Source organism: Triticum aestivum, chromosome 7D (genome assembly GCF_018294505.1).
Source record: "Triticum aestivum cultivar Chinese Spring chromosome 7D, IWGSC CS RefSeq v2.1, whole genome shotgun sequence".
Lineage (NCBI taxonomy): Eukaryota > Viridiplantae > Streptophyta > Magnoliopsida > Poales > Poaceae > Triticum > Triticum aestivum.
The window spans coordinates 104,199,604-104,219,081 of NC_057814.1; the positions used below are offsets into that span (position 1 = coordinate 104,199,604).

Sequence of the window (19,478 nt, forward strand, 5' to 3'; positions counted from 1 at the left end):
ATATTCTACAACTTTTACGTAATTTTGGCAACTTTTTATACTATTTTTGGGAACTAACATATTGATCCAGTGCCCATTGTCAGTTCCTGTTTGTTGCATGTTTTTTGTTTCACAGAAAATCCATATCAAACGGAGTCCAAACGGGATAAAAACTTACGGAGATTTTTTTGGAATATATGTGAATTTTGGGAAGTGGAATCAACGCGAGACGATGCCCGACGGGCCCACGAGGGTGAGGGGCGCGCCCCAGGGGGTAGGGCGTGCCCTGGGCCCTCGTGGCCACTCTGTAAGGTGGTTGATATCCTTCTTTCGCCGCAAGAAAGCCAATATCCGGATAAAAATCGTGTCAAAATTTCAGCCCAATCGGAGTTACGGATCTCCGGAAATTTAAGAAACGGTGAAAGGGCAGAATCAGGGAGCGTAGAAATAGAAGGAAACAAAGAGAGAGAGAGAGAGAGAGAGAGAGAGAGAGAGAGAGAGAGAGAGAGAGAGAGAGAGAGAGAGAGATCCAATCTCGGAGGGGCTCTCGCCCCTCCGCCGCCATGGAGGCCGTGGACCAGAGGGGAAACCCTTCTCCCCATCTAGGGGGAAGGTCAAGGAAGAAGAAGAAGAAGGGGGGCTCTCTCCCCCTCTCTCCTGGTGGCGCCGGAACGCCGCTGGGGCCATCATCGCGACAACGATCTACACCAACAACTTCACCGCCGTCATCACCAATTCTTCCCCGCTCTATGTAGCGGTGTAACCCCTCTTTTACCCGCTGTAATCTCTACTTAAACATGGTGCTCAATGCTATATATTATTTCCCAATAATGTATGGCTATCCTATGATGTTTGAGTAGATCCGTTTTGTCCTATGGGTTAATTGATGATCGTGATTGGTTTGAGTTGCATGTTTCATTATTGGTGCTGTCCTATGGTGCCCTCCGTGTCGCGCAAGCGTGAGGGATCCCCGCTGTAGGGTTTGCAATATGTTCATGATTTGCTTATGGTGGGTGGAGTGAGTGACAGAAGCACAGACCCGAGTAAGTAGATTGTTTGTGTATGGGAGTAAAGAGGACTTGATGCCTTATAATGCTATGTTTGGGTTTTACCTTAATGATCTTTAGTAGGTTGCATATGCTTAGTAGAGTTCCAATCATAAGTGCATATGATCCAAGAAGAGAAAGTATATTAGCTTATGCCTCTCCCTCAAATAAAATTACAATAGTGATTACCGGTCTAGTTATCGATTGTCTAGGGACAAATAACTTTCTCATGACAAAAAGTTCTCTACTAAAACTAACTTAGTTGTGTCTTCATCTAAACAACCCCTACTTTTTATTTACGCGCTCTTTATTATCTTGCAAAGCTATCCAACAATACCTACAAAATACTTCTAGTTTCATATTTGTTCTAGGTAAAGCGAACGTTAAACGTGCGTAGAGTTGTATCGATGGTTGATAGAACTTGAGGGAATATTTGTTCTACTTTAGCTCCTTGTTGGGTTCGACACTTTTACTTATCGAAAGAGGCTACAACTGATCCTCTATACTTGTGGGTTATCATTTTGCACAGCGAAAATGGAGGCTGAACTGTCCGAACAAGTATGTATAAGCTCGATGGGAACAAGGAGATGATAGCCACAGGGTTCTCAAATGTTTCTGGATTCTTATCCTCGTACTTTTTACTTGCAGATGATCGATCAAACTCCTACTGAATGTTATGTACTGCTAAACTGAATACGCCTGTCTCTGTGTCCTGTTCTCGCCTCGCTCCCGAGCTGGGCTTATTTAGCTACCAAATTGGGCCTTATTTGGGCTACTTTTCTCTCTGGTCTGCCTGTGCACTTGGAAAGACGGAACATTCAACAGCCATTGGATCAAAAGGGAAGGGCATCCATGAGGGGAAAGGCAGAGGCTACCTTGCCATGGCAAGGTAGAGAATCTGCGCCAAAAAGCTTGCAATGGTGCAGGCACAGCAATTTAACTGGCCAGAGAATAAAAAATAAAAATAATACATGTTATAGTTGAATAGATTTTTCTTTTTCTTATATTCGTTTTAGAAATAGTATTACCCTGTTTGTTTTCATTTTGTTTACCAATATTTTTTGTGTACAACTCTGATCAACCAACCGAACATAATCAATGCTTGAACAATTATGTATTTTTCTTTTTGAGTTGGACAATTCTTTTTCATAATGATAAATAACTTGCAGCTTAGTACTCTTTCCCTTGCCCAGTTCGAAGTGTATTAAATTTACAGATGTCTGAGGATTTCAAATTACGTAAAAGCGAGATTACACAAATATTAAAGTGTTTATATCATTACAATTAATAGTGTTAATTTGCGTACGTGACTCTACTCATCGTAGTTTAAATTATATAGATGTGTGTAAGAGAAAACAAGCTATTCTCATGTGTATTGGTCGTACTCGAAAAAATGAACGAATAAATGTTGACAATATAATTACATCGAATGCAATTAATTACCATAGCCCCCCCCCCCCCCCCCAAAAAACATGCGGAATTTCATAGTAATCCTAAAATTATACACGTGGAAGGCACGTGCCATTTACTAGTAATATAAAAGTGCACCAAAACCATACATAATTAATGTAAATATAGCATGAATGCTTCATAAAATATAAATACATTGGAGACATATCACATGCCTCCTCCCCTAACGGCGGTGGCGGATAGGCACAAACACGGGGGAGGGGATCGGGGTGAAGAGCTGGGTGGTTGGCAAGGGACTCCTCCTTGGCAGTCTGTGAGGAAGTATTGTGTGAAGGCGGGAGGGCGCTATGGTGACAAAGGTGAGATGAACATCATCTGGTTTTAAAGGAGAAGACTCCATCGAGAAATGTCCCGCTACGACGGGAAATAAGCGAGAAGGGGAGGAAGGTGTTTGGCACCCGTTTGATGTCCAAACACGCCGTACATACGTGGGAAAAAAATAAGTTTCGGTCTTTAAGATGATTATAACCATTGAATTCATTAATATGCATTCTTATAGCCCGTAGCGACGCAAAAACGTTTAGTAAACCGGAAAAGAGGTACTCCCTCCAGTCCTTTTTAGTTTGCATATAAATTTTGTGCGAAGTTAGAGTATCTCTACTTTGACTAAACTTATAGAAAAAAGTATCAACATTCACAATGCCAAATCAATATTATTAAATTTATTATGAAATGTAGTTTCATAGTATATATATTTGGTATTGTAGATGTTCATCTATACCTACTATTAAAGCAAGGTGATATTCTTGGTTTCGTCCCGCGATTAGTTTTTTTTCCGTTAGTTTTGATCGGCTGTCTGTCCAATTGCGAGGCGGTACTAAAAAATTTGTCCGCATCCACATTCTCTTATTGGGCCTGCACGCACGATTCGGCCTGCATGCACACTTCTGTACCTTACCTGATTTTCACACATATACTCACAATAATCCCACCTCGATTGCTTACATGAAAGCCTACCAGTTTATATACCTAGGGAAATTGCCTGTAATATCAACAACTGGCCTCTTGGACCAACAAACACGGAACGAGAACGAAGGGAAATTGTACAACAAACACAGAACCTGTACAAGGAAGGAGGAGTCGAAGAATCGAAAAAAAGAAAAGGGAGGCGGCAAACATGACCGGCAGTTAGGCGCGAAGCTGTTCGCCGGGGGGAGGAAGCGAATGGCGGTGGGGATGACCGGAGGAGGGAGGGGCAGACCGGCAGCGCGCAGGCTCCCACTCCTCTTTGTGAGCGTGTGTGGCGGCGGTAGGGATTGGGAGGATATAGGATCGAGGGATCCGGGAATAGGTTTAGGTTTGCCTTAGACCCCCTCCCAAGGCTCCACCTTGTACAGGTGCTAAGCCTTCCATGTAGGCAAAAAATCTGATGTGGCAAGTTATTTAAGAGAAGAGAGATGAGTGTGGTGACTTCAGGAAAAAACAGAGTATAGTTGCTAAGCTATTTAATGTGCTTAGCACCTCATCTAAGCACCCATGCATTGGCAGTAGCCTTAGTGAGTTCCCAAATTCTCTCTCTTGTCATTACATAAATTAGGAAAAGTGGCGTGCATGTCCACAAAAGAAGTTCCACCAAAATTTGCAGAATTTTGGAAAAAGTTTTGGGGGCCAAACTTCTAATTGAAAATGCAAGGCATTTTGGAGAAGGTTGGAATGGAAATTGAAAAAATAATTAAATAAAATACAAGGAAGGCTCAAATGATTTTCCAAAAATGTCCATAGTTTTAATTTGGTGTGAAATATTCAATCATCATGAAACGTAAAAATAAAATAAAATAAACATTATAATGAGGACAAAATTGGTATTGGGTTCACGTGGTCATGACGCGAGGAGGTGAGTGACTATGCAACTCACAATTTTTCACATATAAATGGTAGTAGAATTATAAAAACCACTTGACCTAATGTTGGAAATTAGCATAACACTAAAACCGATTATGTAATATTTTCTCTCTTTTCTCTATTTTTCACATATAAAAATATTGTACATAAGGATCTGGTAGGGCAAGGAATGGGAAAAGAGTGTGTGATATTCAGTCCTCATACATAAGGAGTACTACTCAGTCCCATTTTTATGGGATGGAGGAAGTAATTTTTTTTATCCCGTTGCAACGTACGGGCCCATATTCTAGTATTTTTTTACATAAATTTGATCAAAGCTTGCAAAGTTTGAGAGTAGTAGGCCTCCGGTGGAGTTCGGGAGAAATTACCACGTTGCCATCGTACACCACGAGACCACGTTCGCCAATCCCCACTGAAATCTCTACACGCTCGTCCTTTCTCGTGCCCTCCATGGCGCAACCCTAGGTACCTCGATCCACACCGCCGCCTCTCATCGCCTGGGGCCCAGCTCTGTCCGCCTCCCCCAAGTCCGTCGCCCCCCGCCCCCACCCCGTTTATCACGCCGCCGCCGCCGCCGCCGTCTACAGTGAGAAGCAGGATCTCGCGACGCCACCGACCAGGATCTCGCCGCCGCCTCTTTCACTACTTCAGCGACGGCACATCAAGGTCCAGCCGCCTTCGCCTCCTCCTCCAAGACCTCAGCGACGTTACATCAAGGTCGAGCCGCCGCCTGCTTCCAGGAATTCGCCGCGGCCTCCAGTACCCTCTTCAATCCCTCCGCTTTGAAGGTAGCTGACCTCCTCCTTTGCAGTTTTTGCTAGCCACGACAATCTGTTCACAAACTGGAGCCGTAGCTAATTTGTTAGTCAAGAGACCTTATACAGAGGTGAAGGGGAGTTGAGGGGTGGAGTCAAGTTCGAGGTGGGGTCGAGCTGCCCCAGAGACCCCCTAACCTTAGCCCTCGGCTGCACATCCGGTCGCTGGCAATTTCACCACCAACTCTTGTTGCAGGCCTGATCAGTTGAGATGTCGTTAACACGGACCTCATCCACGGCCTCATCCTCAGCCTCGAGTGGAACCGCTTCTCCTCCCAGCGAACAGATTGGTGAAGAACATATCTTCAACAGGTGCGTAGACATCTTATTTATTGCGCGCTTGCCTGCAATTCGATGTGATCCTGTTATATTTCGTTATATCTGCCTGCCGCTTTCACACGAGCTAGGTCATATAGGTAAACTAGAAGCATATTCTACTGGATTCTTAGGGCATATGTTTGGTTGGCAGCCACATTTTGCCACAACTAAGGTTAGGTGGGTGCCGCAGTTGTGGCAAAACAAGGTCTTTTGGTTGGTTGCCACCCGTTTGGGTGATTGCCATGTAACCTGCCATGGTTCTGGCAAAAATGTGTGTGTTTGTTTGGTAGCGAAATCTGATGGTCACCTCTGTTGAATGAATTGATGATGAGTTCACCCTCTTATGCTCATGCATGTCATGTCAGACATCATCTGGTAATTCGCATGAAAAAAATACCAGTCTACCAAATTGAGCAATCTATTTAGCATATAAATAGTTAGCTGTACAAGTGCTACAGAATAACCATCACTTAGAATAATCCCTTAAACATCTCATACAATAGTTTATTATAGTAAACTCTTGCACTGATTTACACAAACCAGTATGATAATAATATATTCCATGTCGATGCTATTATACATAAGCATCTAACAGTTCTAGCATCTAAGAGCTACTAACAAACTTACATAGTTGGTCATATTAGTAGTACTAGACAAAAGCATCTAATTGTTCTTGTACTTGACATTAGTTCAGCAACCTTCAGTACCAATAACATTCGGAACAACATCCAAAAGCATCTTCATCACAGCTCACACGTACCCGCCATTAGCAGCAAAAGGAGGCCAAAATACACCCAAAAACATGTACTTCCAGGAACCAATAGTTGCTGTTGATCTTTATGCTTGCAAATAAATTGGTAAACCCAAGTATCCAAAGTTTTGTCATGGCTGCAGAATAGAAAACTGCGGACACCCTCGTTGTCTGAGTGTGCATGATATTCATCGATAAGAATCCTATATTCAGTACCAATATTTATCGCCTCAAGCCTTTGCCACAATGCAGCATTGGGCTCAACAAGTTGTGGCAACTGCACAGGAGGAGGATTTGCAAGAGTTTGTTGGATTGCTTTTATTGTGGTGGTGATATGTTCAATAGCATTAGTGAAATTACTTTTAGGCTGCTTCATCGGCTTCTTACTTGGTGGTTTTACACCTCTAGGTCGCTTTATACCAGCATGTGGATTCTTAGATGAGCCAAAGCCTTCACTTGCTGCCACTTTATCACTTGGAGGGGTTGATATTGTAGAGATGAGCCAAAGCCTTCACTTGCTGCCACTTTATCACTTGGAGGGGTTGATATTGTAGGAGAGTCATTACCTTTAAGGTTAACATACTGTGAATATGTGGACAACTGGGCATGTCATTTCAGGATGCAAGTGGGGCCAGACTGCCCGCCAAGCCGCAATTCCGCCTAGCATACCACTAAAATCTGCCGGACTGATCGCATGAGGTGAAGTAGGCTCGAGGGGAACCGCGCCGTACCTGAATCAATAGAATTGGATGTGAAGGGTTCGTCTCGCTCTTGTGGCCTGTCATAGGATTTTTTCACTCTTCAACAGATAGAATTCCACGATGCCAAGCTCCTCGCCGCGCCAATGTGCCGTCGCACCCGGCCAGCCAAATCCTGGGGCCACCGTCATGTCTCTCCGCGTAGATAAGCACCTATGCGCGGCCGACCCCTCCCCCAGAGACATCCGACCAACCGTAAAGGTCAATAGCCTCCCAATTCCCGAACTGCAAGCCCGCCTCCACAATTAGTGTTCTTTGTCGCCTACTCGCCTCCCCTCCGATAGCCAGCTACCCAGCAAAGGTCCTGCTGCCATGTATGGCGGCATCCTTCCAAAACATGACTTGGACTCATGGAGCAGTGGGAGGTATCAGCCTTTGCTGTTACGGGAGATTATCAAATCCTGCTGCATGTCGGCAAGCAATATCATAAGTAGGTAAGCTGCATGCCAACTCTTCCTCTGTACAAGCGGAGCGGCACCATCGTACATGCTAGGGCTTGTCTCGTGGTTAGTTGTCTGAACGTTCAACACTAATTGCGGGTTTGTGGCAGGCTTACGCGGGCTGCCACATTGCACCACACTTATCCTAGCAGACTGTTATGGCACTCACGAATAGCGGCAACACGTGGGCGCCCACTTGCATCCTGAATGTCATTCAGTCCTTGTGAGTTGCAGTTGGGTGATCCACTTTCATCATCCAAGCCTGTTTCTGGATCCATGGCAAGGGCACCATCAACATTAATGCCTGATAAAAGTTCTTGCATTTCATGAAAGGACTTGATGGGGTTGGAGAGCAAGTGCCTAGCCCTGTCCTGCATGCATGTGTATAATCTAATCAGTACCATAAAATTCTTTATGATGGTGTATTTTATATGAACCAAAAAAAACTACACTAAGTTGTTCCTTTTCAGACTTTGAAATGGCCACTGTACATTTGGCTGCATCAAAACCACCACTCGTATTCATAGCTGTTTGGACTATCTTCCAATTATTTTTGTAGAGTCTTTAGTGACGATCATCTTGGTCAAGTGGAACCCCCACAACGAACTCTTTGTTTAAAGTATCAACACACTTCGTATGGTGTTGCTTTTTGAACATGAAGCATGCATGTTGCTCTTTTTCGGTACTCGATGTAACAATCCAGCATGAGCTTGGTCTGTTCATTCCAACTTTATGGTTCTCTGCTGATGAGCTCCATCGCCGTCCAACTTTTCCCTTTCCCTTTGCCATTGCCAATCCAATGAGAAGAAATGATTTCTTATGAAGTGATGAAATGGGCAACATTAAGCCACACGATAACGAGCAGAACCAGCCAGAAAACTAAAATTATTTGAATAATAAATAGCTTATATAGGCCATACAAGCAGCAATAGGTGTGTAGCGATGAAAACAGCATGGAGTCACAACAGCATGGGACATTAATGAGTATTGATTATGGGTACTCATACTACGTACCCTTGTACGCCATACTGGCCTGTGTATACACATGCCCATGGGGCCCATGAAGGGGCTGACCGACCTAGGTGGTGTGAGCCGGGGTCCCCTAGAGGAAGGCTTGCAGGTTGCTTGGCGAGAGATCATGAGATTTACTCATAATATGGCCTGTAGTTCTGCTCATACACAGAGAAGGTCACCAACATACCTTGACCATATAAAGGGCGCCAAGACCTCGCAGGAAGGTCAACAAGTCGTGACCCTAGGGACAGGAACCCTATCAATCCTGTGCGTCTCGCCTAGTTTTGTTAGCTGCGAGTTAACCAACTCGGTGGGATCTCTCATTGTAACCACGCAGGGGAACTGGATGTCAATAGATTGATACTCCCTCCGTTCCAAAATAGATGACTCAACTTTGTACTAAAAGTTAGTACAAAGTTGAGTCATCTATTTTGGAACGGAGGGAGTAGATAAGAGTACATCTGGTCCATAACCAGGAGATACAAGCGAAAACTGAACCCCCCCCCCCCCCCCCCCCCCCCCATAAAAATCAACTATGACCTCCACGACCTGACCCGGCCAACAGACTCTCTGCAATGGTGTGCATCAGTTTTGATCTGTTCTTAGACTCTCTGCAACGGTGTTTGGACCTTATCAAACGCTCTTTTGTTCTTCTCTCTCCAGACCGACCACACGACCAGAATTATCAAGGAATTTAGAGTTTTCCTAGTCACCTGTTGCAGCCTCACTCGCTGAAGACCACCAAACGTGGAGCCATCTATCTTGATATATGATCCAATCAAGGCAGCAGGGCTATTACTCACGACAAGGGGCCCCGAGCCTGGGCAAATCGTGTCCAAAGACCCCTGGTGACCTGAGGTGACGTCCCAGGTCCAAATAAATCATGCGCAGCTACCATACTGCTACAACCCACCGGCGAAATCCTCCTATAGATAGGCATTACAACACACACTAACATACTATTTGTCATCCTCAATGTTGTTGCTCTTGATGTTTTGATTAGCATCTGCTTGACCTATTTTATCTTTCCACATGCAACCTGCTAGCTGGTGCCTCTAAGTGCACTAGTCCGATCTAGCACTGGTCCCTATTAAGTGCCCATGCCCGACTCTCAAGACGCATCTCATGCTACACCCTATTTGCTCCTTGGTGGGGCTGTGTATCAAGAATCTTCATCATAAACATACTCATCACTCTAGGATCCAATTGTGAAGTGCACAACTTGCAACCACAATCTGTCCCACCGCACGCATTTAGATTTCAAGTTCTTCCACTGGCATGCAAAGTGTCTACCAAGAAACCACGTGATCTGAGATGGCCACAAAGGTTATGATAGGAAGCTTTTTCAACATCGTGCATGGCCACAAACGATTAGACCGCGTGAATGGTCTGATCCAACTCGTGGATCAATAAATTTGTCCAGGGACTAGCGTGTAAGCCCTAGAGGCAACAAGGAATCAATAATAAAACAGAAAAGGAGGCTTCTTCTCACGGCTGCGCTCTCAGGAGCTTGGTCTGTGACAGTTAGTGTGTTAAACGATCTAATTGCTTCAACAAATAGCCGTTCAGCCTTCGATAATGATATCTGTTGCAACAGACTGTTTGCACAGTTCGCCCAGTCGTCATCCATGCCAAAATACTCGATCAGGTGGCCTATGCATTTTATTATTTTGCTGTTAGCAAGCTTATTGCCCCCATTTCACACTATAACTCCATGCCCACTATGCATACATGCCAAGGAGGCAAGGGTACACTTAAGTCTAACAGAGAGTTAATGGCGGTGGGACATGATTTTCTTTGGTTCAGTTCGCCCCCCTTTTAATTTTTTATTTTTATTTTCGATGCAGATCAGTGGTATGCAGTCTAATTCACATGGACTTCACTTGTCATTAACAACTCACTACATGCAGGAGCATCCTTATTCACGTGTGGTACGAGTTAGTTTATATCCAAATTGGGATATATTGATGTGTACAGATATATACCAATTCAGTCACAATCTCTTGTTAAAATAGGGGTATAATTGGAAATGTTGCAATAACTACACGCTTGATTTCATTGGAGTATGAACAATGTGCTCATTTCAACGGTACCAAGGGGACAGAATCAAGCAAGTTTCAACACTACGAGGGGGTGTCCAACCTAGAAAATTTCTGGTATTTGACAGCCCACCTGGTACCGAGACCAGCAACTTATTGAATCGCCGGTCCCATCTGATACTTAAGAGGAGGAAGTACAAACTGGAAGGAAGTAACTTAGTACTGGAGTGATGTGGCACTCTTGGTAATGGACCAGGTAGCTCACATTGTTCATGCTCTCGTCAAACTACCAATCCCATGGCAATGGACCAGTGGATGTTGTTTTCAAATGTTTATTTTGGAATCTCATGCATATTTGAATTTGATATAGCGTAAAGAAAAATATGTGTATACAATATTGTGTACTCCCTCCGTCCCAAAATTCTTGTCTTAAATTTGTCTAGATACGGATGTATCTAACACTAAAATGTAACTAGATACATCTGTATTTACACAAATCTAAGACAAGAATTTTGGGACGAAGGGAGTATTTGCCAGTATGACAACCACTTTGCTGAAGAGATGCTTTATGCATGCACACGTGTCACCAAATCAAATGTGCCTTGTTTTGATGCTCACTTTGAGAATTGAAACCAGCATCGCCGTCTTCTAATCATTGCAATATTCCTTGCATGAATGATCTGTAGATATGAATATTGTATATGTGCTCACATGTACATGTGGTCTTTAATTTTTTTTCCTGTATGAACAGCTTGTTTAGACAAGATACTTATCTACAAAGTTGCACCGATACGGATACACGTATCGGTATCGGGATACCGATACGTAAATACGGCATTTTCAGAAAGTGCCAATACAGGGATACATTTGACTATTTTTCTTAAAACAAAAATAAGTATGTATAGTTGCTATAATCATCAGATTACCCACTGGCCAGCAACAGCCAGTAACAAACACGTGTAGAACAAGTGAGCTACGGTAGCATGAGAGAGGAAGAGGAGCAGGAGCACCGGAGCTGACCAAGTGAGCAAACTCGCTGCTGCTTGTTGGAGGGGGGTGGCGAGTGGTTCTGCCTGCTGGATACCGCCGGCTTGCTACCAGCGAGCTGCTGGTGGAGGAGCCGCCGCGTAGGCCATGAGGGGCCAGGAGAGGAATCGTGGTTTGCTGTGTGAGAGGAGAAAGAGGGGCAAGAACCCTGAGCCGCTGCATCTGATGGCGCCGCCGCCGTCTAGGTTGGGACATAGGGGATATCGGGTCAGAATATGCTCTGCTTAATGTGCTGATGATGGGCCGGAACTATCCACAACGTATCAGGTAGGTATCCTGCACGTAGGGATGCAAAGCGGCGCCCGGATCCGTCCCGCTTCGTATACAAAATGAGTAAAATTACTTGTGGCTTTTGTTTGATAAAGTTAGTTTATTTTGTACTAGCTGATTGATTTTGCGGGACTATGCGGGATGCCCGCCTGCATCCCTATCTGCACGTATCGGGAATGAAGATCAATTGTTTTTAACACTATTTTCGGGGATACTCTGCTGATACGCATCCAGCACGTATCAGGGACGAATCCATACCGGACATGGTATCTGATACAGATTCGCTAGGGCCTGGATGTATCCGTGTTTTCTAGTTATCTAATTGCCTTTTCATCGAATTTGCCAAGATAATTTTATGCTAATTCATCAGTGATTATGCTTTAATGTGTTAATTTTGTTATTATACAGCAACGACTTTGCTGGGTTGGAAAGCTGGGGAGATCCCACCCCTAGACCATCGCCCTTTACTCTGAAGGAGCTGGGTGATGCCTGGGTTGCTGCTGCAAAGCGCCAGCTCATTCACAGGCCCAAGTCGCCGACTCGTGTGGAGCGGCTAAGGCGCCTGCGAGAGCATGATCGGAAGAGTTTGATGATAGCATTGGGCGTCTATGCTGAACAAAATAACATACAAGTATGTGACCCGAATCAAAATATTTAAGTTGGTGATATATTTTATTTAATCATTGGTTTATGACTATTCTGTTTATTTCAGACTACTTTGTTAGTTAATTAGTGGTTAGAATAGTTAATATCCCATGCCTTGATTTGTTTATTGAATTAACAAAAGGTTGTGGAAGTACGACTACACCTTGCTCCTACAAAGTGATAGATCACTAGTGTTGAAGGAACTACAACGTGTTTTGCTGGATACCAAGCATGAGTTCAGTCCAAAACTCCTAGAACACAAGCTCCAGTCCAAGATCTTAGATAAGAATACCAAGTTCTGTTATAGTCTTATAGGAGCTCAATTATAGGGCTTTGGCAAGCCTTTACATCTTAACTTGTACTTATAGCTAAACACTCTGGAAAACAGTAGTTAAGGTTCAACTTGTACTCATAGCTAGAAGACTAGAAAATAGTAGCTAAGGTTAAGAAAACAAAAGAAATACAACTACATATGACTTAAGGACCATCTTATCTAGAATGGAGTAGAAGTAATGACTTGTGATTTTTTTCTTTAATTTTCTTTATTGTTCCTCGTCATTTGCAGATTAGAAATGTAAACATATCTTGTCAGGCTTATTAGTTTACACGCATCATTTTTATTTCAGCCTGCTGACCTTGAAGTGATAGAAGTGAAAGAAAGAAATCTAATCGATGAGGAGGGAAAGGGTTATGTGCATTTCAACTTTCTTGTGAAAATGCAACATAACCCATCTAGTTTGTTCTTTGCGGAGGTGCATCCGGACTGTAGAGAGGGGGAGGATGTGTATCTTTGCACTCCTCTCGAAGCTAATGACTCGGGTAACTATCTATTATGTTGTTCAGATTGATATTTTTGGCAGAAATTTTTGTTATGCATCTCTACTAATAATACACTTTCCCTGTTTTGTAAGGTGACTGTTATGGGTGCAAGGACCGTGCAAAGGAGCTTCTGCATCCCAATAGCGGTGGCTACTTGGGTGGGCATATGGATATTGTTTTTCCCTTCATTTATGTAAGTGGTGAAGAAAGTGAAGACGAGGCCTGATTTCTCCTGGTTCGCATAGTTTCTTGTGGACATGAGTGTTAGTCGTAGCGTGACGTGCTAGTGGTCGCGTTTGACAAAATGCGGTGGTGCTAGTTAGTGGTCGTAAGGAAGGATGAATCCTCCTCACAAGGCTTCAATATGCTTTTTTTCTCTTTGATTTTGAACGCAGTTGTTCTACTCTGAGCGAGAGGGAGCTACACTTGGAAAAACTACTGTAGAGAGGAAGCTTTATGATAATGTTTCAATGCTTCCTGTACATCTTGTTCGCAGAATTTTTGTTTCAATGCTTTAATTTTTGGGATAGTGTTGCAAAGCTAAGGGGTTGGACCATAGTATAATATATTACCTCTGTCCTAAATTACTTGTCTTAGATTTGTCTATATATGGATATATCTAACCTAAGTAATCTTGTATGCCTGTAGCTTGGCAGGTGGATTAAGTTAACTCCAGGAACTTGAAAACCTTATATGTACACACCATCGTTCTACGGGATTCTCAAATCATAGAAACAGGAAGAGTAAAGGATTGGGATGTCATGTCCACTCCAATCGTTGGGAATTTTTCATGATGTCATCTAATAAGCTAAGAATCTTTGCACCTCTATTCCTATGAAAGGAATGCTCAACATAGAGGGGGGGGGGGGGGGGGGGGGGACCTGGTTATCTTTGATAACATAGGGGGGGGGGGGGGGGGGGGAGAACCTGGTTATCTTTGATAGCAAAGTATTTTAAAAACCAAGGATTTTAAAACTACAGTATTTTATCCCATAGGTACAAGATACCGCTGCAATAATATACCATATTATTTTGGAGTATTACTGTAAATTTGTTAGCTAGAGCTTATATGTAATGTAAACTAGCAACAGAGCTGCCGTCTGTTATTCTTTTTTAGTGTGCTCAGTTTTTAGAAAAGAGACCTGGGGTTCCTTTTTAATACAGAGAAGGAAAACATAGTTTTGTAAATACTGTAGTATTCCAATTATCCCTAGCGGAACATGTTCTACCGTTTCATTTGTAAGCTTCACTAAGAAAATAATTCTGAAGGTCAACTTTAAGAGTGGCGCTTTCAGATTTGCGAATGCCCAACTTCCTCAACGGTTTGTTTCTTGCAAAACACGAGATGAACTGATCAAAAACATAGGGAAACAAACAATACACTTGCGCAGCAGAGATACTCTCAAAAATGTGAAAGAATTATGAAGCAATAATTTTACCATGCGATTCCATCAACAAAGTGTGAACTAACTATGCATACTAATAATTAGGAAATGCAACGACAGTACTATTAGCATATTTCCAATTTTATATACAGTCATATGTTTGAACCCGTCTGGAAGCCTGAGATAGGAGTACGGCTCTTTGAATGGGATATAGTGGAATATAAAACTACTCCCTCTGTTCACTTTTGTAAGTCGTTTCAGACAATTCAAAATAGGCTATTTTGCACATTGTCTGAAATATCTTCAAGATCTTATAAAAATGAACGAAGGGAGTATCACATTCCATTCAACCCTAGCAAAAAACTACACTACCACTCTAAAAAAATAGTAAAAATATACCATTTTTTAAACTAATTTGTTGCAAAAAACTACCAAGCCAGAGGCCGATTAGGCTCGTTTAAAGCTGTTTATGACAGGGTTGGCCCACGCGTCATGGCTAACGTGGCACCTTAAGTCAATGCCGTCTGTTTGACCGGCAAGTTAGGCGTTATGACATGTAAGACCCACATGTCAGTCTCAAAAGAAATCCCCAAGTCTCCTCCTTCCTCTGGCCCGCCCACCTCGTCATCCTCGGCCATGGCAGGCAGCCACCACCGCCGAATGAGGGCGAGGTCAAGAGCGTCGGCGGCGCGGGGCCCATTTTGCGGCCGCCCGGAGGTCAGCTCACCACTGCTCGCGCTCGCTTCCAGTTGCTTGTGTGCTATAGCTTGGCCCGGCAAGTGTGGCAGCCAACCATCCAGCTCGGATGTGAGCGACGCGACGGCTGGCAGCCTGCTTGACAAGCACGCCCTGCGGCGCGGGGCCAGCTCGCCCATCACCGGCACCGGCGACAGCCACACATACAAACTGTTTGAAGAAATGTCCAGGGAAAATGCTTGAAGGAGGAAGAAAATGATTGATGTTGGAAATAAGAGTAAATTACTACGAGATTTAATCCGAATAAATAGGAAATAGATCATGACAGCAATAGCAGAGATTAAACTAATTATGCGGACTAGCATAGTAGATGAACAGATCACATTTAGGGCACATACTAGAAACATGAATTCTACCACGATCTCGAACAAAAAAAAATAGAATCACATACGGTGCAGTGGGTGCAGCACCGCCGGCGTTGACGTTGTCACCCATGTCGTCGAGGATGAGGTTGCCGAGGTCGGGGAAGAAGTCGTCGTTGGCGAAGTCGTCGCTGCCAGCAGTCGCGCGAGTGCGCTCCCCAAAAAACTGATCGCCCCTCTCTCGTATAGGATCACGAGAGGCGGGGTTCCGGAGGCGTGCTGCCCCTTCTCCCGGTGCACGCCGAAAGGAGGGATGGAGAAGACTTGCTTGGCGGCGCAATGATCTGGAACGGGTGTGCGAAACCATGCAAGACGGCGGCGGCTAGGGTAGACGTCTGCCTGACTATATAGTGCGGCCGGGTAGGTCGTGGGAGTAAACCCATGTCCAAGTAACAGCCCCACGATCCAAAAGGATCGGAAACGGCTGAGTAATTAACGCGTCCATTAATAATTATTAACTTTTCCCGAGCAGCAAAAATATAGACAACGTGCATAGCTCTGTCCTCGGCTCGGCTCAACCCCGCAACCCGCGGCGCGTCATGACGAGGCGTGGCGTGGCGTGGCGAAGCGAGCGAGGAGGAGGAGCGCGCGTGTAGGTCTCCTCTTCTCATGCTCATAGAAGTGGTAGAAGAGCTCACCTTATAAAGAGGTGCAACTCTCTCTCAACTTATGAGGTGGGACTAAACTTTAGTCCCACTCACACCACTCACATGTGTGCATGAATGGGCCAAGAGAATTTCAGAATTTTAGTTGGGCTTTGGGCCAAAGGCCTACTAGCAAAATTCCAACAATCCCCCACAAAGTCTCATTGGCACATTTTATCATTTAGTTCCAAAACATTGTTTATATACCGGTGCTCAGTGGAGACTGTAAAGTTGAACTTCCACTCAGAGATTTATGCTACACTAGATCACAACTTGAATAGTGGACTATGCCTTGAACTACAAGTTTTCTGCGAGACTAGTTTCACACAAATTCTTGACCGATACTGGGCTGCCGCAAGGCTTCCCCGCGGGTGGAGCATATACGTCATACTCCAGGGCCTTTTCATGAATTTATTAGAGAACACCCAATTCTCACAGACTGCGACGTTAACAATCAAATTCATATAGGTGTGTTCCTCAGGAGATGCTCTGCAGGGCAACATCTCTGCTTACCCGAATAAGCCACTTGGAACACATTAAGATAAGTATCAACCTGCCATGCAGATCAGGAGAGTATTGCATCTTCACGGAGTGAGATAATTAATATAGGGATACTCTCCTCCCAGCTGACCAACAACTTGTCTCCCACTTCTACTTCACGGGATCTCCGATCACATAGAGTGGGTTACCACTATGGACAACTCATGCGGTGGGTCTCAAACCCATCTCCATCGATGCATTATCTATCACATTACGTGATAAACCCTTTGTGAAGGGATCTGCCAAGTTTCTCGACGTTTGGATATAATCCAACGTAATAACTCCGGAGTTTCTCAATTTTCTGATAGATTTTAGTCTCCTCTTCACATGCCTTGAGGACTTCATATTGTCCTTAGAACTGTTTATCTTGACAATCACAGTTTGATTATCACAGTTCATCAGTATAGGGGGTATTGGTTTTTCAACCATAGGCAAGTCCATCAAAAGCTCACGAAGCCACTCTGCTTCAACAGTGGCAGTGTCTAACGCTATGAGTTCTGCTTCCATAGTTGACCTCGTTAAGATGGTCTGCTTGCAAGACTTCCAGGAAACAGCGCCACCACCAAGTGTAAAAACATAACCACTTGTGGCCTTAATCTCATCAGCATCAGATATCCACTTTGAGTCACTATAACCCTCCAGTACCCTTGGATACCTGGTGTAGTGAATCCCATAGCTCGCAGTGCCTTTCAAGTAGCGCATAACTCTCTCAAGCGCATGCCAATGATCATCTCCCGGTTTTGACACAAACCGACTCAGCTTGCTCACAGCAAAAGAGATGTCAGGCCTCGTGGCACTCGCCATATACATGAGCGAGCCAGTAATCTGAGAATACCTCAGTTGATCTCTAGCAATCCGTCGATTCTTTCGAAGAAAAACACTAGCATCATATGGAGTTGGAGAAGGCGTGCAGTCGCTATACCCAAAACGACTCAAGATCTTTTCCACATAGTGAGATTGAAGCAGTGTGATCCCACCATTCTCATCTCTCAATAGCTTGATGTTTAAGATAACATCAGCTACTCCTAGATCCTTCATCTCAAAACAACGAGATAAGAAATCCTTAACCTCCTTGATTAAATCAAGATTGGTTCCAAAGATCAGTATGTCATCGACATACAGACAAAGAATAACTCCTTCGCCCCCACCATGGCGATAGTACACGCACTTGTCACCATCGTTTACTACAAAGCCGACAGCAGTTAATGTTCTTTCGAACTTCTCATGCCACCCCTTAGGAGCTTGTTTAAGGCCATATAAAGACTTTAATAACTTGCACACCTTTCCTTCCTGACCAGGTACTACAAAACCATCTGGCTGATCCATGTAAATTTCCTCCTTCAACTCTCCATTGAGGAAAGCCGTCTTAACGTCCATTTGATGAACGAGAAGACCATGTGAGGCAGCCAGTGATAGTAGCACCCGAATTGTGGTCAGTCTAGCCACGGGTGAGTTAGTATCAAATAAGTCTTCACCTTCTTTCTGGGTATAACCCTTAGCCACAAGCCATGCCTTGTACTTTTCAATCGTACCATCAGGTCTAAGCTTCTTCTTGAACACCCACTTACATCCTACAGGTTTGCACCCATAAGGACGGTCAGTGATCTCCCAGGTTCTGTTAGCTAAGATGGAATCCATCTCGCTGCGTACAGCTTCCTTCCAGTAGTCAGCATCAGGAGATGCATAGGCTTCTGAAATAGTCCTGGGTGTGTCATCCACGAGGTACACAATGAAATCATCACCAAAGGACTTTACAGTCTTCTGTCTCTTACTCCTCGCGGGAGTTCCATTGTCACCCTCAATAGGATTCTCAACGTGTTCCATCGCAATGGTGGGTTCAGGAATTACAGCGAATTCCTCACTAGATGGAGTAGGTATCTCCTGATTTGATGAACTTGACATATTCTTCATAGGAAATATGTCCTCAAAGAAAGTTGCATCATTCGACTCCATAATCGTACCAACATGCATGTCGGATACCTCAGATTTTATTATCAAAAATCTATAACCAATGCTATGAAAAGCATAGCCCAGAAGAACACAATCCACGGTTTTTGGTCCAAGCTTGCACTTCTTGGGAATTGGTATATTGACTTTCGCCAAACAACCCCAAGTACGTAGGTACAAGAGTTTCAACCTTTTCCTTTCCCATTCCTCAAATGGAGTCATGGTCTTATGCTTTGTGGGAACTCGGTTTAGGACATGACACACAGTCATTAGCGCCTCCCCCCACAATTCCTCGGAGAGGCCCGAAGTCTCTAACATGGTGTTAACCATATCAGTTAGAGTTCGGTTCATTCTTTCAGCTACCCCATTTGACTGGGGTGAGTAGGGAGGCGTCCTCTCATGGATTATACCATGTCCGGCACAAAACATATCAAGTTCATTATAAAAGTACTCTCCACCACGATCGGACCTAAGCTGTTTAATTTTTCGATCAAGTTGGTTCTCTGCCTCAGCTTTATAGTTTTTGAAGAAAGTTAAAGCCTCATCTTTTGATTTCAGAAGATACACATAACAATATCTAGTGGAGTCATC

General features: G+C 44.0%; 1 protein-coding gene across 6 annotated transcripts; it reads left to right on the forward strand.

Moving 5' to 3' along the window:
* The first annotated feature begins 4,701 nt into the window (after positions 1–4,701).
* LOC123167520 (uncharacterized) lies at positions 4,702–13,782 on the forward strand. 6 transcript variants are annotated; one of them, XR_006483948.1, is made up of 7 exons: positions 4,705–5,125; positions 5,349–5,464; positions 10,281–10,364; positions 10,449–10,728; positions 12,198–12,420; positions 13,061–13,253; positions 13,346–13,782. XR_006483948.1 is itself a non-coding variant. In XM_044585359.1 (5 exons), exons 2-5 carry the CDS (start codon positions 5,364–5,366, stop codon positions 13,477–13,479), a joined length of 651 nt encoding a protein of 216 aa, XP_044441294.1. In that variant the 5' UTR covers positions 4,719–5,125; positions 5,222–5,363; the 3' UTR covers positions 13,480–13,782. The 6 variants fall into 6 exon arrangements, 2 of the variants coding, with proteins under 2 accessions (XP_044441294.1, XP_044441293.1); XR_006483950.1 differs by having other exon boundaries at positions 4,707–5,125; positions 10,344–10,364; XR_006483947.1 differs by having other exon boundaries at positions 4,702–5,125; positions 10,281–10,728.
* Positions 13,783–19,478: the final 5,696 nt, after the last annotated feature.